This window comes from Diabrotica virgifera, chromosome 2, assembly GCF_917563875.1.
Source record: "Diabrotica virgifera virgifera chromosome 2, PGI_DIABVI_V3a".
Classification (NCBI taxonomy): Eukaryota; Metazoa; Arthropoda; class Insecta; order Coleoptera; family Chrysomelidae; genus Diabrotica; species Diabrotica virgifera.
In genome coordinates, this window is record NC_065444.1 from 215,390,343 (window position 1) to 215,412,816 (window position 22,474).

A 22,474-nucleotide genomic window follows, 5' to 3' on the forward strand; every position below is an offset into this window, starting at 1 on the left:
GTACACTATTTTAAAGTAAATAAAATGAGCTTTCCCTTTTCTGACACAATACAGATACCCAAATATACAATAAAAAAGTTATAATGAGAAATTTAAAAATAATCGTAAAATATATCAAAAACCATTAAGTAAAAATTTTGAAAAACCACATCTTGCTTAAATATAGCCATACGGCCTTCCACGATAGAACATTTTAAAGGTAATTGACTTCTCTTACTACTAAATGTACCATTGCGCATACCTAGAAATGCGTAGAAAAAAGTTACAGAACAATGCTTGCGAAGTAACACGGAAAATGTCCTAAAATCGCTGTGAGTCGCGAAACTTGTAAAATCATATTTTGGAAATTGTAAATCACAGGGTCTTCTGCCAAACGCCATTTTAAAGAGAAAGGATGGAAGTTTGTTTTTTGTGAAGCAATGCCTATACCTATATCCCCGTGGAAAAAAGTTATGGGGCAAAAAACAAAATTGCTATCTTTCATGTTTTTTTCTTGCTTTTCTTTTGGATATATTTTTGTAAAAAACATGTTTTTGACATTAAAATGATAGTAAATTTAACCTGGAATAATTTTCCTATAGACGTGTTTGCACTAAATGTGCAGAGAACTCACCCTAATTCGCCCTGTGCCTAGGGACTAATTCACTCCTTTCTCAAAAACGCACAAATTTAAATGGTAGCACTCCACGGTTTTTTCAAACATAGAGGTCCATTGACTATATGAAACAATAAAAACCTGTTAACGTTGTAGTTCCTTTCTAAAATACATAATCAATAGCTCAACTATCAATATTATTTAATTAACAACTCAAAATATTCCCGATACCATGTCAAATATTTAAAATTGTCACTGTCTTACTGACAATATGCTGACAATATTCTATTCGACTGAGTGCGTTGAATTACAAAGATAGATTTGGATATTATTACCATGGACATTGTGTTATTTTTTCGAATCCTGAAAAAACCAATAAATATTTTTGAAAAAGTTAAACGCAGAATAAAAGACTAAATTATTACCGAGGGCCGAAAGTCTCTTAGAATAAATACAATTTTTATTTTGAATGAGATATTTGAAATTAAAAATTACACTAAATTTTCTCTTAGTTTTTCACCCTTGTAACTTATTAAAATAAACATTATAGAAGTTCTCAGGGACTTTCGGCCCTCGCTAATAACATATTCTTTCATTCTGCGTTTAAATTTTTCAAAAATACTTATTAGTTTTATCAGGATTTGAATAAAATTAATCTTATTTGAATAGCATTGGAGCAGAAACTACGTTCCAATCCCCTTAAGTCATTTATTGAATAAAAATAATTTTGTTACATTATTACATAACACTAACTTCTAACTTACAAAAATTAAAGGTAGCTACTCCCGGAAGAAGGAAATAAAAACATCTCGGAGAGTTGATATTGTGTATAGGGCTAGGCAATGCTTTATAAAAATGAAGGCGATAAATGATAAAAGAATATAGAAGATAAAGTAAATATTTTGAAAAAATAAAATACCTATAGGGATTATTAAAATAAAATTTTAATACAATTTAAAAAATGTCAGAAAACTGTTCTAAGTGTTATTCTTTTATATTTGTATGTTTTAACATTAGTTCACGTAATTAAACTTTATTATTATATATTATTTTTTTCTTGTATTTTAAAGGCGCCCTATATTTTCTGACGTTGGTCAACTTATGGGCAATCAATTTTAAATATTATTACAGCTTGAGAATTATTTTATTTTCTTAGGAGCTAATTTGGTAATTCGCTCATGATCGTATCAATTATACAAACATGTATTATTATGTATACATATTTATACATGTATAAATATGTACATATTTAACCCTCCGTTACTCGCACATGGTGTATGAGACCGGCCCTCTAAATAACTTTCAATAACTGATTGTAGTGGAGATTTTGAATTGCTGCTGCATATACCTCTTCAGTCATCAGTCAACTGTGGGTGAAGTCCACGTTCAGTGTAAAAAAGAGTATTGTACTTTTATTATTAGGCAACACGGTGCGGTACACCGGGTGTGAGTATTTGTGCACAGAATTTTGTGTTTAAATGAGACATCGATAGTTTTAATTAGTAAGGTAATCTAAGATGTTTTTCTTATTCTTAAATGTTTATATATTTACATTTGTTTATTTATATATAGATATGGATTATCAGAAGAAGCAAAGATTATTAAAATTATTTGAGGATGTATCGACAGACGAGGAAACGTATGAAGCTGATGATGAACAAAGTTACTTTTTGATAATCTTGACACAAATGCATCTACAAAATTATATGATCATATTATATTCATTAAATAATATAATTGTACACAATTTTGCAAAACAAAATTTTTTTAAATATTGCTGACTCAAATTTTTGGACCCGGTCTTCTGCACCGTGCGCGAGTATTCGATCACAAAAAATTGGCATGAGTAATGGAAGGTTAATCAGAGCAAATTACTTAATTCTTTTTAAGAAATTCTAGCAATAATCATTATCTATAAACTGACTACTACTACTTTTGTTTTAGATATTATATTATAATGGATTCTTTTTCAAAAAATTTTATATGGATTTAATCTTACCTTGCAATATCCATCTATGCAGATTCCTCTTGTTCCTTTAGGAGCTGATTTTCCAGTATGCGTAATGGGATATGAACACGGTGTCCCATCAATAACAGTCTTGTTTAGTGTTGCGAAAAAGCTCATTCCTACTGGTCTACAGTTTAAGGCACATTCGTCTTTAGCTGTAAGAAAAATTTTCGTAATAATATAATGTATTCCTTAAAAAGTATTATTTAACAGTACCGTAAAATGGGGTGACTTTGACCGATTTTGGACTTTAATCCTATAAAAATCAGATTTTAAATTTTGCTACATTTTTCTATATGCAAATATGTTATGGGTTTAGGCGTCTACTTTCAGTAGCTTAGATTATAATTACAAGAAAGTAATCATGCCTTAGAAAAAAAAAATAAAAAATGCCTTTGGTCAAGTTCACCCCATCTGGGGGGAAGTTGACCGTATACGCATTTTGCCTGTAAAATTATTTTTCTTGTAAGTGGGGTTAATTTGACCGTTTTTTAAACCATTTTTTCTTAATTCGTTTTATCGGTGGATTTAACAACCCTTGGAATATTAATTCTTTTTTTTTAATTAAAAATGAATTCTTAGATATTTATAAATTTGAATCGTTAAAAATAATTTTAAAAATTATACAGGGTGGCTGAAGTATATCACAATAGATATTTTTCTATGTTTTCGGTCAAATTCACCCCAGCGGTCAAAGTAACCCCATTTTACGGTATATCAGGAACTAAATTTTTAATTTGGTAATAATAATTACTTTATGTAGTTTTATCAAAGTAGTAGAATTGGGAGTATATTAGGAGCATATAAATAGCGCTAAATTCTTTGTCTAGTCCGAACTTTATTCACGATGGTGGGGGTGCAGCTTAATAGGTGCCGTAAGTTTATCGTATCTCGGAAACATTCAACCTACGCTTCAAATCGTACGCGATCGAGATTTACATGCAGATCTCCAGGAGAATAAGGAGGTCATAGAAGAGTTGGACAAGGTACACTAGAAGTTTTACACTAGTTTTTGTTCAAAATACAGAACTTCTTGGTAAAGTTTATTGAAAGGGCTTAGCAGTAAGTTTTATTGTCCTGGTGACAGTGAAAAATAGTGTTGCATCTGATGTAAAAAGAAGAAAGCTTAATAATGTAAATATATACCAGACCAAAATAATTTCTGCAAAAGATCCAGCGATTATAAGAACATATACCGCATTTTCTGCAGTAACCGTTACAACTAATATAATTTTGTGTATTGTCTGGGCAAATCAGTCTGAAGGACTTGAATATGAATCTTGGTTATTTAAATTTAAGCCCCTCGTCTCATACTTTATCGAAAGCTTGCATCACGTCGAAGAAGACAGGGCAACATATTTTATTTTTCTCTAAGAGTATCTCTATTATCCGTTATTCGGTTGATTTGATTTATATTAAAATGACCTTCGCTAAATAAAAATTGGTATGAAAATTCAACATAAAGAAATGAAATTTCAACATAAGCTTCTGAAATACGTTCAAAATTAACTGTCCAATGATTTTGTATTTGATTGTTTTTAGGTTTAATGATTAACTTAACTATTGATAACATATGGTGTTATAACCTTCTATATCTTAGAAGAATTGATAAACGAGACATTGATAAAATATGTAAGCTTTACTAATGTCTTTAGTCTTCATAGGGAGTTGTTTTAAGACTTCTCTGGTAAATAAATTCAACCCCATGTGCTATCTTGAGATAGCACGTGGGTTTCTTTGATTGGTTACTTATTTTGGAATGGATAGTTTAATTTCACCATCATAGACATGGTTAGCCCAGTTAAGTTAAGTTAAGTTATTACCTTCGTTTCGCTGACATGTTTGTTCTTGATATTAGAAAAAGAATTTGACATTCGTCAAATTTCCTTTTGTCTAACATTTATCTTAATTTCTTAATGTTTAATTATTTTATTTTCTTAATGTTTGATTATAGTGGCTCTGCAGGGGGAATAATCAGGTTTAGTGTCATTTGGTAATGGAAATAATACCTAATGCTAATATGCGCAAGATTACCTTAAAAATCTTGCCTACATAAAAAAATGAAGAAGCTAAAAATATGCCACGAAAAAACTTTTAAGGCCATCGGTACATAATTCGCAAATATTTTACGGGTATCCCTACTTTTTCAGTCTTTACACGGCAAATTGCGTGTAGTAAAATTCACACTGGTATGGATATGTTAACATTACTAGAATGTCATTCTACTTGAAAATGTCATCATTAATTTAAAGAGATGGCTTTTGAATGTTCTTGGATAACTGTTATTTTTATAATTGCAAATTATTAATTCAGTTAATAAATGTGATAATTTTTTCACTAACTATGTAATCAGTGATTGTAATAATTTATATGTACAACAAAAACTACTACTCAATCGAGAAAAGAGGAAAAGTGTTAGTGATTTTTTAATAATATATTGTTACTATGGAACGCTTACAATTTTGAACATCTTTAACAACAAAATAGTTGGATCACAGAATATATTATCCTGATGTATTCTCTGCTTGGATCTTCCAAAAATAATACACAATAAATAACTTTTTATTAAGTTCACGTCTTGAATCAATTATTTATCAAATACACAATCAATTATTTATCAAATCAATATTATTTAAGCAACAACTCAAAATATTCCCGATACCATGTCAAATATTTAAAATTGTCACTGATTGTCACTGTCTGACTGACAGTATGCTGACAATATTCTATTCGACTGAGTGCGTTGTATGATAAAGATAGATTTGAAAATATTACCACGGACATTATGTTAATTTTTTTTTCGAATCCTAAAAAAACCAATAAATACTATTGAAAAATTTAAACGCAGAATGAAAGACTATATTATTACCGAGGGCCAAAAGTCCGTTAGAATAAATAAAACGTTTATTTTGAATGAGATATTTTAAATTAAATATCACACTAAATTTTCTCTTAGTTTTGCACCCCTGCAACTTATTAAAATAAACATTATAGAAGTTCTCAGGGACTTTCGGACCTCGCCAATAACGTAATCTTTTATTCTGCGTCTAAATATTTCAAAAATACTTATTAGTTTTCTCAGGATTCGAAAAAAAATGAATCCCCAGTTGAATAGCATTGCAGCCGAAAATACGTACCCATCCTCTTAACGAAACTGTTAATATTTCATTATTTTTAACACAGCTGCAACCATGATTAAATTTTAAATTGACCCCCTCCGTGGCTCAGTGGTAAGAGCGCCTGCCTTTGGATCGAAAAAATCCGAAAGGTTGTGGGTTCGAATCTCACCAGGGTCAGAAATTTTTCATTTATTATAAATTAATAAATGAATATAGTTTTTGTCCTTGTGGGATCGGTACTCACCGGAGGGACCGCAGACGTTCGGATACAATTAGCGTCTCTTTGTAAAGACAATGACGTCGACTTTGCAAAGTAACAAGACACTTATTCAACACACACACAACACATGACACTAGGTACCTAACTGTTCAAAATTACCGTACCTACCATGCCAATGGCCATTAGTTGTCGAGGCATTAGCTAAATAAAAAAAAAAATTAAATCATGCAAAAATCATACAATGTCAAAAAATAAAAAAGGTCAATAATATAACGTGAACATTGGTTGAATTTATTTTGTTCTCAATGATATTTTTAAATGGGTAAGTCCGTCCCTGGGCGATCAAATTCTTTATTTTAAATTCAACGCTGGGAGTCTAACATTAGTCTTAACATAAAACGCGTGCCTGTATTATGAGTTGCCTATGTTAAGGTAGGTATTTGAAATTTTAAACCGAATAAGTTTAAGCTCTAAAAAATCAAGACATAATATCTTAAAACTATCAATTTTGTTTAGAAATATGGTCTGATGGATTCATTTAAGTTTTTTTAATCGGGCAAAGGAGATTAGCTTATTAGTTATAATTAAAAACAGTAAAACGAAGATTGGACCACTAAAAAATATGAATTCAAAATAGATAGAAGGAGGTATTTCATATAAATAATTTAAATAGTGAAAATAGACAATAAAAAACACTGACAATTAAGAAATCAAAATAGCAATATTTTCATACAATAAATAGCGATAAACTAATAGCAATATTTCTACCAATAGAAATATATTCTGAAAAATAAAAAATATTCAAAATATATTATTACAGAAATAATAATAAAAAGGAAAAAGGACGTTTACGACAAGATATAATAAGTAAACTCTTAAAAATAAGTAAGTCCATAACATATCGAGGATTTATGTTTTAAAATAACATAGGTACATATTTTATAAAATCACAGTTTGGTGCAGTTTGGTGTTAATATTGAGAGTAAACTAAATGTAAAACCAATTACTTACCATGTTGGGATAGTATCATGAGGTTTTTTCCTGTTTTTTCCTCATGATTTACTAACATGAGAGATTTATTGTCATCATTGCATGTGTGTCTTTTTAAGGGCAAATCACATGTTATGATTTTTATAAGGAATACTCTTAAGTTAAAGTTGATTTCATGTAATTGAATGAACTATCTTCCGATAAAGGCGTCCCAGGACCACAACTCAAAAATAATGTTTCAATATCATCTCAAAGTCATCTACTTTAAAATGTATACCTAATACGTAAATATGAATGAGTCAGATAAAATTATATTTATTAAAAGAATTATTTTTAACACGCAACAAAACAAAATTTGTTTAATTTATTAATGTTTTGTATTTGATAGCGATTTCCTAAGTGTAAATCGAAACGTCAAATACATAAACTTAATTTTAAAGTAAAATTGTAGCTTATTCCCAACCAAATAGTAAATTGTATTAACATTCCAGAGGGATAACTCTAAAGTTTCCCAAGTCTTCTTTTTCAGTATTCGACTTCAGTCTCTGTCATATTCATTGTCAAAAGTTGCCTGATTTTCACATCAATTTTTCTAGCTTTTCTCTACTATCATTTCGTTTAAGTTATGATCTAACTTTATGGTTATGTTTATATGGGATATTAAACTAAAATAGAAAAAGAAAATCAAACCTATGAAATTAAGTGCCGTATTGGATTGAGAAAGAGAGCATTTGGTAAGATGACATATTCAAAAAGAAACTCTACCGATTTGCTTAGAGAAAAAAAGTTTAAAACCAGTGTATTCTGGCGGTAGTAACATATTGTTCCGAATCATTTAAAGTTGACTATAAATTCCGCCATTAATAACGCAACGAGCAATACAAATGTACACTGTGGGCCGAAATAAAAGAGTACATTTTTAGTTGAAAATATCTTTTTTGTTTTTTGGGCCATTTAATTTCTTTTTGCAGGGCTAATAGCCTAACATGTCCTCAACATGACTGCAAATTTGGAAGCCAAAAATAACGTATAGGGTCGAACTTATAAAAAGATTTATGTAACGGTGCATTTGAGCTCGTTGCAAAGGAAAACTGTCTTAGCTAAAATTGAACTGATATGCTCTTTTGGTAGGGTAACTGTCCAAAACACTTCAGTAAAAAGGAAATTTTTCAAAATTACCGGATTCAGTTTAATAATTTTAAAACTTAGACAAATATTATGAATGTGGCCACCATTATTATTTACCACTTCTTGAAGTCGTCTGCGCCATAAATTGATAGCCCCATTTATTACACCCTGTTCAAAATTGTTCCAAACAAACTGCATTCTTTCTTCGAGCTGTTCGATGGTTTCAAATTGTAGTCCGTCATACAAATTTTGTTCGAAAACTCCCCAAATTGAATAGTCAACCGGATTTAACTCTGGGTTGTCAGGTGGCCACATCTCTGGCTCAATATAGTCCGGGCAATTTTCACTCAAGAATATCTTTGTATTGTGGGAAGTGTGCGAAGGAGCACCATCCTGCTGAAAAGTGTAATCATAACATACTTCTTTAATTTCAGGTAATAGGTGCTGCAAGATTTGTTCTTGATATGTTTCTGAATTAAGTTTTACCCCGGCATCTACAAAAATCAGACGAGATTTTCCCAACATGGATACTGTAACAGAAACCATTACACCTTTTGAGAAATGACCTTTTTCAATTAAAATTTCTCTCTAAATTGTAAGTCAGAATACACCCTAGTATTTTGGGTATTTTTAGGAGACCGTAAATAAAACATTTTTTCATCTGAAAACCATATTTTTCTAATGTCTTCACGAGAGCGTAATCTTCTTATGAGATTCGCTTCTTTCCTCTTTCACTTTTATGTTCAATCGACCCATGGGATTCCCTTAGATGTCTTAAGAACTTTCCTTATCGTTTCAGTATGCCCATTTTTCTCAGAAAATGCATTTACAATTTTTCTTGCACCATTATTATATTTTTCACGGTAATATTTAATTTATATTCTGTCCTCTTTGCTTAAAAGTGGCATTATGAACTGGCCAATGTACTTATTTAACTATATATGTCAAACAAATTCCATGGCAACCTAAGCAGTCATGGCTTACTATGTAAAATTGACATATTTGAGCGTTTGAGAAATTCTTAAAACATTTAACAAAAGTTACTGCTAATATGAGGCAAAACCGATGTAAAAGATGTAATTTAGTGTTAAGAGGCTTTCGTTCTGGTGAACATATTAGAAAAGTACTCGAATAAGATTTCCTAATTTAAGTAAAAAATTAATTTTACAAATTCGGGGTTTCTTAAATATTATGGCGAAGGCATGTTCTTAACATTATTTAAATAGAAAAATGATATTTTGCAAATCCGGTAATTTTGAAAAATTTCCTTTTTACTAAAGTGTTCTGGATAGTTAACCTACCAAAAGAGCATATCAGTTTAATTTTAGCTAAGACCGTTTTTATTTGCAACGAGCTCAAATGCACCATTACATAAATTTTTTTTATAAGTCCGACTCTGTACGCTATTTTTGCTTCCAAATTTGCAGTAATGTTGAGGGCATGTTAGACTATTAGCTCTGCAAAAAGAAATTAAATCGCCCAAAAAACAAAAAAGTTATTTTCAACTAAAAAATGTACTCCTTTATTTCGGCCCACAGTGTAGAATGAGCAATGCTAAAGCCGGACTCAAAACGACTCGTGTACTAGGCGAATAATCGTTACTTGCGTTACTTACTATGTCTTTTGGGAGGGTTACTAGAACAATTCTTTGACAATTAATAGTAGTATTAACATTATTATTATTAGTGTTTGCAAATAGTACAATATTTGTACTAGTAACCCACTCACACAGCATTGCCAGTATACGCAAGTGACGATTATTCGCCAAGTACACGAGTCGTTTGAATCCGGCTTAAGGGTAACAAGAAGAGATCGGAAACCAAACATGATGTTAAGAGAGAGGACTAAAACAACAGATGTTATAGAAAATATTGCACAAGCTAAATTGAGATGGGTTGGTCATATAGCAGGTTTAAATTATAGTAGGTGGACCAAACGACTCATAGAAGGGAGACAGACTAAAAAACAAGAGAAACCGAGATAGACCACAAACAAAATAGGTGGATAAATTGCAAAAAACCGTAGAAAATATTATGCAGAGAGGACAAAATAGAGAACAGTGGAAGAGGATAAAGAAGACCTCAAGAGGTTAATACCACATTTACACTCAGTCCTGTAGGACAGGGAATTGGGCAGGAAAGTGGGCAGCGTGAATGTGTAAATAGCTCACTCGCGCTGCCGCTGCTCATGCTACTGCCATTGCAAGGCGCTCCCTCAAAAGTCGGTTTTCGAGATGGAAGTCAAAGGACTGGTAGCGCGAGCGCGAGTGAGTATTCACGTTCAACTACTCTCTCTCTCTCTCTCTCACTTGCCGCTTGCCTCTCTGGTTTCCTCGAAAGCGGTGCCGACAAACTGAGACCGTAACACTGCAATGAATGACGTCATAAAAACTGTACCATGCAAAATAATAGCGCTGGTTTCCAAGGATGCGTTGGAAGCCACCGCTTGCTGAGTTTGCACATTCCATTGCCGCAGTGAAGAACCTTGAATTTTTCACCGTAATCTGACGTAATTCATCGCAGTGCTACGGTCGCAGTTTTTCGGTGCCGCTTTCGAGGAAACCAGCGCTTAAGGGAGCAAGACGATGCTGTCGTCACATTCCATTCTTGAGAGTCGTTCGGTTAATGAGTTGTGAGGACATTGGCGAGGAACTGATGTGAACAACTCACTCGCGTCGATATCGTATTTCGGACAATATTTCCGGCAGCGGCAGCAGCAGTGGCAATGGCTGAGTATAAATCCGGCATAACAGATGTACTTTTACATCTACTTCTTCCATGCTGTGTCGTGTGGATTCCTTTGTAAGGGCGCGTCCATAGTACACGCTGGTTTCCGAGTCAGACAGCCAGCACAGAGTCGGTGTGCCAATTATCATTCGTTTTTAGTTGTCAGCGCGCTGGTATACTTTGGACAGGCCCATAATACGAAGGAATTAGCTACACCGACTTGGCGTCGGCTTTCTGACTCGGAAACCAGCGTGCACTGTGGACCCACCCATGGGTTGTTCTGTTTCATTATTATGAGATATATCTTATACTTTTCGTCGAGTAGATTACATATTTATACCTTTTCCAAACTCGACTTTCACAGATGTCATGAAACTTTTCTCTCAAGATCTTTTATTTTAGCGAATTATTTTTCTATTTATTTGCTTGAGTTGTGGTTTATTTTTCGGATCTATATATTATATGAAAAGTAGGAAAATAAAGGATTTGTTATCCTCTTTATGTTAATTTTGTTGTCCGGTTTGTGTCTCTGCGTGTTAATTATCCCAATTAGTATTCTTCTTCTTAAAGTTCCCTCTCCTATCGCAGGTTAGATATCATAATGGTTATGGTCACTTGGTTTGCTACTGCTCTGAACAGTTGTAATGAACTACAGTTAAACCATTCTCTAAGGTTCCTCAGCCAGGAGATGCGTCTTCTTCCTATGCTTCTTCTTCCTTGGATCCTTCCTTGCATAATAATTTTCAGCAACTCGTATTTTTCTCCTCTGGTAATGTGACCCAAATATTCCAGTTTTCTAGTTTTTATACTCTTGATAATTTCTAACTCCTTATTTAAACGTCGTAGCACTTCAACATTGGTAATCCTTTGAACCCACTGAATTTTCAATATTCTTCTGTAACACCACATTTCGAACGCTTCTATTCTTCTTATGTGTTGTCTCTTCAATGTCCAAACTTCCATTCCGTATAGCAATATAGGAAATATATAGCATCTTAGAGCCCTCAATCTGAGAGGCAACTGAAGGTCTTTGTTTTTAAGCAGTGTCTTCATTTTTATAAATGCTTGCATTGCAGTTTCAATTCGGACTTTAATTTCTTTGTTTTGGTCATTTTTGTCATCGACCTAGGTTCCCAGATATTTATATGTCTTTACTTTTTTAATTTGGGTTTGCTCTATCATTAACCTTTCATTTCCATGTTCCGTTTTTGAGACGATCATAAATTTAGTTTTTTCTTGTTTATTTTTAGTCCGTATCGAATTAAATAATCGTTAATTCTATTTAGCAATTCTTGTAGCGATTCCAGGGTGTCTGCCATTATAACGGTGTCATCAGCGAATCTTATGGTATTTACTATTCTTCCGTTTATAGAGATTCCATCACTTAGCTCCGCTATCGCTTCCTGAAATATGGCTTCACTGTATAGGTTAAACAGTAGCGGCGACAGAATACAACCCTGTCTTACCCCTCTCTTTATATCAATATTCTCGGATTCTTGTTGGACTTTTGATTCCAATACAGATTTATGATAATTCGTAAATCTCGTCTGTCTATATCTCTGTTTTTCAATAATTCTATTAGTTTTTCATGTCAGACCCTGTCGAACGCTTTTTCGAAGTCGATGAAAAAGGAATAAATATCCAGGTTAATATCTAAGCATCTTTGAGAGAGGACATTAAACGCAAACAATGCCTCTCTTGTTCCAAGTCCTTTGCGGAACCCAAATTGGGTATCATCCATATCATATTCTATCTTTCTGTATAATCTTCCATGAATCACCTTTAGAAATATTTTGAGGGTATAGCTTATTAATGATATTGTCCTATAGTCAGAACAATTTTTGGCATATATTGTTTTTGGTATTGTTACAAAGGTGGACACCAACCATTCCTGAGGGATTTTTCCGGTTTTATATACTTCATTAAACAGATCCAGTAGTACAGGTAGAGTTTCATCGTCTAGACATTTCAGTAATTCCGCAGGTATTTCGTCTGGACCTACAGTTTTTCCGTTTTTTGCGTTTCGTATTGCTTGTTCGATTTCCTCCATTATGATCTTTGGTCTCGTTTCGCTGTCGATTTCTTCCGGTTCTTGTCTATTATCCTCAAACAGATCTGTTATTTATGCCTTTCACTTTTTTAATTTCTTCGTGACTTCTATAATAATTTTTCCATTTATGTCTTTAAGAAGACCATCTTTTTTTGTTCGCTGTGTATTTGTTATTTCCTTTATTTTCTTGTGCATGTTAAAGGTATCATACTTTTTAGAATATTCTTCTATTTTACTACATTGATTTGCCAGCCAGGTGGATTTGGTCTCTTTTATTTTCTTTCCTATTAATCTCTGTATTTCCTTGTATTTTGCCTTACTCCCGCCTGTATGTTTCCTTCTTTCCTCCATTAGCTCTAGGATTTCTGAAGTCATCCATCTTTGTTTTTTTATTATTTTTGTGGGTAATATCTTCTTTCCTGCCTCTACTAACGTTTCTTGTATCATGTTCCATTTGTCATTAACATCTGTTGTTTTTATCACGTCTTGTTTGGTTTTCTTTAAGCTATCATTTATTTCTTGTTTTAACCTCTGACGTACAGGTTGTTCTTTTATATTTGAGACATCAAATCGTGGTATATTTGTTTGTTTTGGGATCTTTTTCAGTTTTATCTTCATTACGCCTACTAGTGGATTATGATCTGAATTTATGTCAGCTCCGGGGTATCCTAACGTAGCACTTGCACACTAGAATTGTCCTTCTTTTGAAGTGGATCAATGGAAGTGACCCTGTTAATTCTGTTTACAAAGCCGAGGGGAAGAGAAGGGTACCTACGATTTAAGCTCTATCTGCATGATGTCTTGGTAGATTTAAGGGAGATTGGAAGGTGTGTTAAAATTAATTAAAAATGAATTAAAATATTAAAGAAAGAAGTTGATAGTCAAGATGTACGAATCATAGAAAAATTATACTGGCGTCAAACAGCGACAGCTTGCATAAATGGAAAATCAACAGAAATATGCAAAATACAAAGAGGTGTCAGACAGGGTTGTATACTGTCCCCACTGTTATTCAATTTATATTCAGATAGAATATTTAAGGAAGCGCTGCATAATTTGGAATGGGATGTGAAAGTTAATGGCATTCTAATAAATACAATCAGATACGCAGACGACACAGTTATTTTAAGTGAAGGTATGAATGGATTACAACACCTTTTAAATGCCATTGACACAGTGGGAAGAGAGTTTGGCCTAAACATAAACTGTTCAAAAACAAAATACATGGTATTTAGCCGTTTGGCCCATCAAGATTCACGGTTATATGTTGATGGACATATAATTCAAAGAGTACCCAGTTTTAAACTGGGATATCCCGCACGACATTTTTAAAAATGAGGTCATTCTTCTGTAATGATAACTTGCAACTTCAACTTCGAAAGCGCATGATTAAATGTTACATTTGGTCAGTCCTCTTGTATGGTGTCGAAACATGGATATTAAAAATATCAACCATTAATCGTTTGGAGGCCTTTGAAATGCGGCTGCACAGACGTACACTGAAAATACCATGGACGGCTATGCTCACAAATGCGGCAGTCCTTAAGAGAGCAAATGCTGCCCGCGAGCTGCTTGATAACACCAAGTATAGAAAGATGGCCTATTTTGGACACGTAGTAAGGGGAGACCGGTATAATATTCTTCAACTTATTATGATGGGTAAAATCGAAGGACGCAGAGGAATTGGTAGAAAGCAGGTCTCTTAGTTGAAGGATATCAGGGGTTGGACAGGCATAAATAAAGCAGAGCAACTATTTAGAATAGCTCGAGACAGAGACAGTTTCGCCATGTTAATCGCCAACGTCAAGGGGACTTGTTAGGGCACGTTAAGGAGAAGGAAGGTGTGAATGGGGAGAACATGTGCTTATGATGATTTTGAGAACGATGATTACAAGCTCTGATTACTATTTTGTGTATTTGGTGAATAAATTTTTAAATTTAAGAAATTTTGCTTGCTTGTATTTTTTTAGGAAGTTTATATTATACTTTCAAGGAAGTAAGTATCTCTTTAGTGTTTAAAATGTTTTACTTAATATTTTTAAAGATAAATAAACAAATTATATAATAGTCAAACTCAACTAATACAGAGTGAGTTTTATGTATGGAAACCCTCAATTACCTCGGAAACGGCTTGCACGATTTTTATAGATTTTGGTGGGTAAGGGTTATATAATGCGGCCGATATTATATTTGTAATTACATTGTTGTCAGATATTCCGTTTTCCTGGAAATCTAATCAACTTTCTTATTTCAAATAAAACGCCCTATATATTTTTTGCGTTTTGAAGTCCATAAGAAATACTGATTATTTTTCATGTTATATTTCCTATACCTAAATGCCATAATTTCGGAGTTATTGCTATATTTATTAAAACAAAAATTAAAACAAATTATAAGAATCATTTTTTTGTTCGGCTCGGGTAGACATTATTTTACGTTCTTTGGATCATTGGGAACAAAAAAGGCCTTTCGTAATTTTTCTATAAAGTTAATCGTTTTTGAACTATAAACAATTTAAAACTGAAAAAAAAAATCGAATGATGACGACTTTCAAGGTTCAAAAACACAAGTAAAAAATATAGTTTTTGAAATTCCGAAGTATCTCCATTCAAGCTCAAACCTTCTTCTATCAGCTGGCTAAAGATTTTTTAGCACGTTTTATTCTAAAACATTGCTTTTTAATTGTTAATGAAGTGCATATGAGAGCAGGCTGCATTAACAACTAAAAAACAATGTTTTAAAATGAAACAAGCTCAAATTACTTATCGGTAACTGATAAAATAAGGCTTGATCTTGAATATAGTAGGTACTTCGTAGTTTCAAAAATAATATTTTATCTACTCTATGTCATATTATGTATAAGTTTTTAGTTTGTGAAAACTGTCATTATAGATAGCAGTGCGTGAAGGATTTAAAGTGTGCGTGAAGTTACAATGTATTTTAAATGGGATTTACTTTTTCGCACTGTTTGTAACTTTCGAGTTGTCATGGCGACAATCCTTAACTTTCGCGTTGTCATGGTGATGACAATATGAGCAATGAATTACAACAAAAGTTTTGACAGTTTTGTGGTTTGAAAGTAGTTAGAATTTTTAAATGTCAAAGTTCTAAAAATTGTAGAATAGAAATGAATTCCAGTGACGAAGAGTTACAGCCTTTTTATTTGTTTATCGTAGATAAAATATTGTATGAAACAGTGCGTGAAGTATTTTTGCCAACTTACGAGATTTATAGCACTCGCTCCGTTGTCGCTCGTGCTCTAAAAATCGCGTGCGTTCGCAAAAAGCATACTTCACGAACTGTTTCATAAATAACTATTTTATTTGTGTTTGTGAACCTTAAAAACCGTCATTATTCGATTTTTTTCAATTTTAAATTGTTTATAACTCGGAAACGATTAATTTTAGAGAACAATTACGAAAGATCTTTTTTGTTCCTAATGATCCAAAGAACCTAAAATAATGTAATTACCCGGGCCAAAAAAATTGATTATTATAATTTGCTTAAATTTGTTTTTAGTAAATGTAGCAATAATTCCGAAATTATGGCATTTAGGAATATAACATGAAAAATATTCACTATTTCTTATGGACTTCAAAACGCAAAAAATATACACGGTATTTCATTTGAAATAAGAAAGTTTATTAGATTTCCAGAAAAACGAAAGTTCTGACAACAATGTAATTACTACTATAATATCGGCCGCATTAGAAAACCCTTACCCACCAAAATCTATAAAAATCGTACAAGCCCTCTCCGAGATAATTGAGGGTTTCCATACATAAAACTCACTCTGTATATGCACCGAGTGCATTGAGAGCCTGTGTTGTAAAGCTTGAAATATCTGGTCAAAAGTTAATTTAAAAATGTTAAGGAATCACTTTTTAATTTCAAACAATGATGTTTTGATAACTGTACTTGCCTTTGAAGAATGGCTCCCACTGGTACCGTGTACCTCGGAATAGTCGGTTGTTGAATGAGGCACATTGTTCATAACGAAAGTCTTGACCAGACGGGCAGTCCTGTAATCAAATTTAAAATAATAAAAATTTTATAAACAATAACTAATGTGTTGTTTGTATTTTGTATTAGTCGAGGCATTGAAGAATTGAAGTGTCGATCTTTTTGCAGTAAGACGGATTTTAATGCGGATTGGTGCGTTGGATTCGTGAGAATATCAGGAAATTTTGTGAACTAATGTAATGAATAAGAAATCTCAAATTGCATTTGTGCATAAAAAAATGCATTTCAAGTGCATTTTGAAATAGGCAATTATTATAAATTTGCAACTCGGTAAATTTTCTTACTCGGGGGTTTTTGGGGTCGCTGAAAACGAATATGAGGTCGGCGAGAGTGTGCAAAGTACCTGGTGCCTGCAGCGGGTGTAATAAACGTCTTCCTCTGGAGTATTATGGTAATTTATCATATAATTAGTTTAAACTCGTTACTCGGGGATTTCTGGGGTAATCTATTTTCTTCTATGTAACTATAGTGATCGAAAAGGGTGGTATTTTTATTATAAATAAACATAAATTTTTATTATTAAAATATATTTATGGTTAAAAAAGTTCATTATACAAAATTTATCGTAATTTATCTTTAAAATTCATTTTCTTCATCATTATTATCTTCTTCTTCATTATTGCCTTTCTGTCTCAAGTCCAATGCAATATTTGTGCAATCAGAGCCTGCACAATTTTTGCAGGCTAAATTACAAACTAACCCATGCTTTCTGCACCCGCATGAGTTGCCGCAGTCTGACTTACAACTACAGAATATTAAATTTAAAATGTTTGGAGGACCAGGTGGCCGAGTCATTCTAACTGGAATTAATACATTATTTTGTAATTCCCATCCCCAATCGGTTGGGTTCATGTTACTGTCCTCTCCATGCCGCCAAATTTGTGTTTGTAAATATACCCTTTTTAAATGCTGGGTAAATGGGTCATCAACAGATGAAAGAATTTTTCCAATGACAATCTTTTTGTTTTTGGCAATGGCCATTAAGTACATTCTGTATCGGTAAGTTTCAGCTAATTGGATATTACTCAGTTTAAACTGCTTAGGAATATTCGGTTTCCTGAAACTTATCGGGGCATTGTACATAAACATAAGAAGTTGGCAGCCGTGGTCAATAATTTCATTAAGGGGTACAACATACAGTAAACCAAGTGTGATTGAGAGTCTGGCAAAACCTCTGGAATAGAACAAACTCAAAACTCCATAACATTCAACCCAGAATACCTGCCTTAAAAATACCAGCACTTTGTAGAAGGGACAAAGTTGTCATGAGAAGACTAAGAATTTGACATTACCGTCTTACACATGGTTACCTGATGAGCTAGGGAAATCCTCCTTGGTGTCATACCTGCAACACTCGTGTCACCGTCAAACACATACTAGTTGAGTGCCAGCTATACACGAACACCCGAAGACAACATAAACTGGATGAAGACCAAACCACCACTCTTAGTGGTAATAGTAACTTTAATAATGTGATAATGTTTCTCAAAGACTCTCGATTATACTACGCCATATAAATGTTGTTTTTTATCATTTTGCTGATATTGTAATTTCTTAATTTAAATTCTTAATTTTCTTAATTCTTGTAATTTAAACATATTGTAAACCTTACTTTTGTAACCGTGTCAATGGCCTGCGTTGCTGAGACACGTTAATTTAAATAAAAAAAATATTTTTTACACTTCTTTATAATAAATTATTTAAATAACAGGAAAACAAAATAAGAAAAAAAAACGTGTTCTGTTTTGCTTACAGTGTAACCTTTATATTAGAGTATACAAACGTGTGAGAGAGAAAGGCAATAAATCCTACATGAAATTAGTCAAGAATGTATCAATACTGCCAACATAATTTTAAGCGACAAATAAAAAAAAAGGAGATCCTGAACAAAATAATCATGTTTTTTTATAATATCCTATAAAATTAGAATTTAGTCGTTGCGATATTTGTTTTCAGTGACCCCAAAGATCCCCGAGTAACAATTTTGGGCCAATTATTTAACAAGTTACCATAATAGTCCAGAGGAAGACGTTTATTAGACCTGCTGCAGGCACCAGGTAGTTTGCACACTCTCGCCGACCTCATATTCATTTTCAGCGACCCCAAAAACCCCGAGTAATGAGTTTAAGCCAATTATATGATATCCAGAGAAAGACGTTTATTACACCCGCTGCAGGCACCAGGTAGTTTGCACACTCTCTCCGACCTCATATTCGTTTTCAGCGACCCCAAAAACCCCCCGAGTAATAAAATTTACCGAGTTGCAAATTTATAATAATTGCCTATTTCAAAATGCACTTTTGAAATGCATTTTTCTTATGCGCAAATGCAATTTCAGATTTCTCATTCATTACATTAGTTCACAAAATTTCCTGACATTCTTACGAATCCAACGCACCAAACTGCATTAAAATCCGTCTTACTGCGCCAAAAATCGACAGTAAGGCCTTTTTTGTGCTTCAGTGCCTCGACTATATGGTAAGGTTTAAATTATAGTAGTAATTACTATTTTTTAATTCCTTCTAAATAATAAATTATACAGGATGATGCAAAAGTATGGAAAAATTCATTACGTCAGGAAGAACGACTTTAAAAAATCTTAAAACAGGTCAATTTAAATTTTTAAATGACCATCAACTGTGTTCGGCATTACGTCATCAGTGTTGGCGTAATGACGTAATCGACGATTCGTTTAAATACAAACCGAGGTAAACTAGACACCTCATATTATGTATGATAGATCTCCTAATCGCTTTTGCAACGATATATTTTTCGAATATTTATTTTTACAGGGCTAACCAAATTATGCAGTTAGTGAAGTAGGATTCAAAAGTATGGGTTCAAAAGTATAATTTGGGTTCAGAACGTCCTCCGACGTTGTCCGATGCCTTGTTGCCAATATCTTCTATCATTGCAGGTTCATCTTCTAATCCTCGTACACTCATTAATCGTCTTACTCCTTGTATCCATGTCGTTCTTGGCCTTCATCTTTTCCTGTTTTCTGTAGGTATCCATTTCATAATTTTCTTTGGCAGTCTTTCCTCCCCTATTCTCTGAACAAGTCCGTACCACGTTAATTGTTTCTTCTCAATGCATTCTACAACCGTTTCCTGTAAATTCATTCTTCGCTTTACTTCCTCATTTCTAACCCGATCCAATCTCGATGTTCTACTTGCTCTTCTTAGGGCGTCCATCTCAGTAGCTTCTATTTTTCTTTTTTGGTGTTCCTTTATTCTCCATGTTTCGGATCCGTATACCAATGTGCTCTTAATCATGGTGTTGTATATTCTCATTTTTCTTTGTTTCCCTATCTCGGTACTCCACAAAACTCCGTTCAATGATTTAATTATCGTTCTTGATTTATTTATTCTGCTCTTAATTTCTGCATCATCGTCAGTACCTTCCGTGTTGAAATTAATTCCCAAATACTTATATTTATCACAGCTAGTTATTTTCTGATTATTGTCGAATATCATATCAGTTGAATCCTCACCTAGGCATAAATATTGTGTTTTTTCTACATTCATCTGCAGTCCCCATTTTTCGTATTCTTCCTTCAATTTGCGAGTCATATATTACAAATCTTCTTTATCGTTTGCACATATTATCTGATCGTCTGCAAACTGAAGGGTGTACAGGCAGGTGTTGTCGGTGATTTGGATGCCCATTCCACTGCATTTTCTTTTCATTATTGTAAGGGCTTTGGCGACATAAATCTTAAGCAGACTCGGTGATATGCAACATCTTTGTCGTAGACCTTTGTTGACGGCAAACAAATCTGTTATTTTGTTTGCTAATTTTACTGCAGATTTCATGTCACTGTATAAATTTTGGACAGCTTTTATGAGAGTAAAGTTAATGTTGGAGTTTTGCAGTACTTCCCATAGTTTCGGTATTGGTATATTGTCATATGCTTTTTGCAAATCTATAAAAACTAGGTGTATTGGCCTATTCCGTTCTAATTTTTTTTCGATGATTTGTGATTTGTTTTAACGAAACTACATTATCCGTACAGGACCTTCCAGCTCTAAACTCGCATTGTTCTTTTTCTTCGTATCCTGAGTATTCTTGTTCAATCAGTTCTCTTAAAATTTTTGTACATACTCTGCTTATTGTATCTGTTACTGATGTTCCGCGATAATTGCTACGTTTTAGTTTATTGCCCTTTTTATGAATCGATGATATAAAAGCTATTTTCCAGTCACTGGGTACATTTTCGCCATTGATGTACTTTGTAAATACATATGCCAGAGATTCGAAAAGTTTTTTAGTTCCATTTTTCAGTAGTTCGGCATTGATCCCACCTGGACCCGAATATCTTTCATTTTTTAGTTGTTTAATTGCATTTTTCACTGCTACACTGTTTGTTTATTTCTTCCCCTACAATTTGTATTTCCGTCTCTGTTGGTTGTGAGTATTCGAGTCTTGTTTAGTTAGAAGTTGAGTTTAGTCCTTATAATGTTGTTAGTTGAGTTTAGTCCTTATAATGTTGTAGAAAAATTTTAAAACACGTCAATTTTAATGTTTGAGTGGCCATCAATTGCTACATACACGTTGAACATTATTACATACATTATCAGTGTTTTTAATCATCATCGTCATTCCTCAACCTCTTGCATCCACTGTTTGATATAGGTCTCTCCATATTCTTCCAGTGTTCTCTATCTTGTGCCTTCTGTATTCAATTTCCCACTGTTTTTCTCATGTCATGCATCCATCTTTTTGGTGGTCTACCTCGGTGTCTTTTATCTTCTCTAGGTCTCCACTCTGTAAGTCTTTTTGTCCACCTAGTATCATTTAAATGTGCTACATGTCCAGCCCATCCCCACTTGGCTTGTTGTGAAATTTTTTCTAGGACATTCATTTGTCACTTTAATCGCCAAAAAAACCCTCAATGCCAATTATTGCAATTAATTGTTAAAAAGATTAATTGTTAAAAAAATTATATGAAATATTAAAATTGACAACCTTCAGCAATAGGGCTTTTCATCGACTGTCATTTGTTTCGAGCTTCTGTCATGTGTCACATAATATTAATATATCTATGAGATACGTTATTGGTATATACAATAATACAAACCAAAGACGTATGACGTAGATATATTAATATTATATGTCACATGACAGAAGCTCGAAACAAATGACAATCGCTGAAAAGCCCTATTATATATTGAGAAAGACAGGCAGTAAAATCTTTCCTAACGTAGTTAATTTAGTTTAATAAATGAGTATTTATGGCAATTCCATTTTACTTAACTAAGTACATAGTTTTGGTTAATCCTGTAGAAATAGATATTCGAATATATCGTTGCAAAGCCGGTTAGAAGACCTTTTAATTGATGGGTCATGTGAACTCAGTTTGTATTTAAAAAAATCGTCAAATACGTCATTACGCCAACAATGATGGATGACGTAATGTACAACATCTATATAGTAATTGGTGGCCATTTAAAAAGTAAAACAGACGTGTTTTAAGATTTTTTTAAAGTCGTGTGTTCCTGAAATAATTAATTGATTCCATACTTTTGCATCATGCTTTACCAAGTACATAATTTTGATGGCCCTGTAGAAATAAATATTCGAATAATACATCGTTGCAAATTCGATTAGGGGAC

The 22,474-nt window shown here is 33.0% G+C and overlaps 1 protein-coding gene across 1 annotated transcript in view; it reads right to left on the reverse strand.

Moving 5' to 3' along the window:
* The window catches only part of LOC126880921 (thrombospondin type-1 domain-containing protein 4-like), a 727,288-nt gene that overhangs the window by 13,129 nt on the left and 691,685 nt on the right, over positions 1–22,474 (reverse strand). Inside the window, exons 5-6 of the mRNA XM_050644997.1 lie at positions 16,759–16,858; positions 2,595–2,758 (exon numbers count right to left, since the gene is read on the reverse strand). Coding sequence (XP_050500954.1) covers positions 2,595–2,758; positions 16,759–16,858 — 264 coding nt within the window. The remainder of the gene's footprint in view (positions 1–2,594; positions 2,759–16,758; positions 16,859–22,474) is intronic.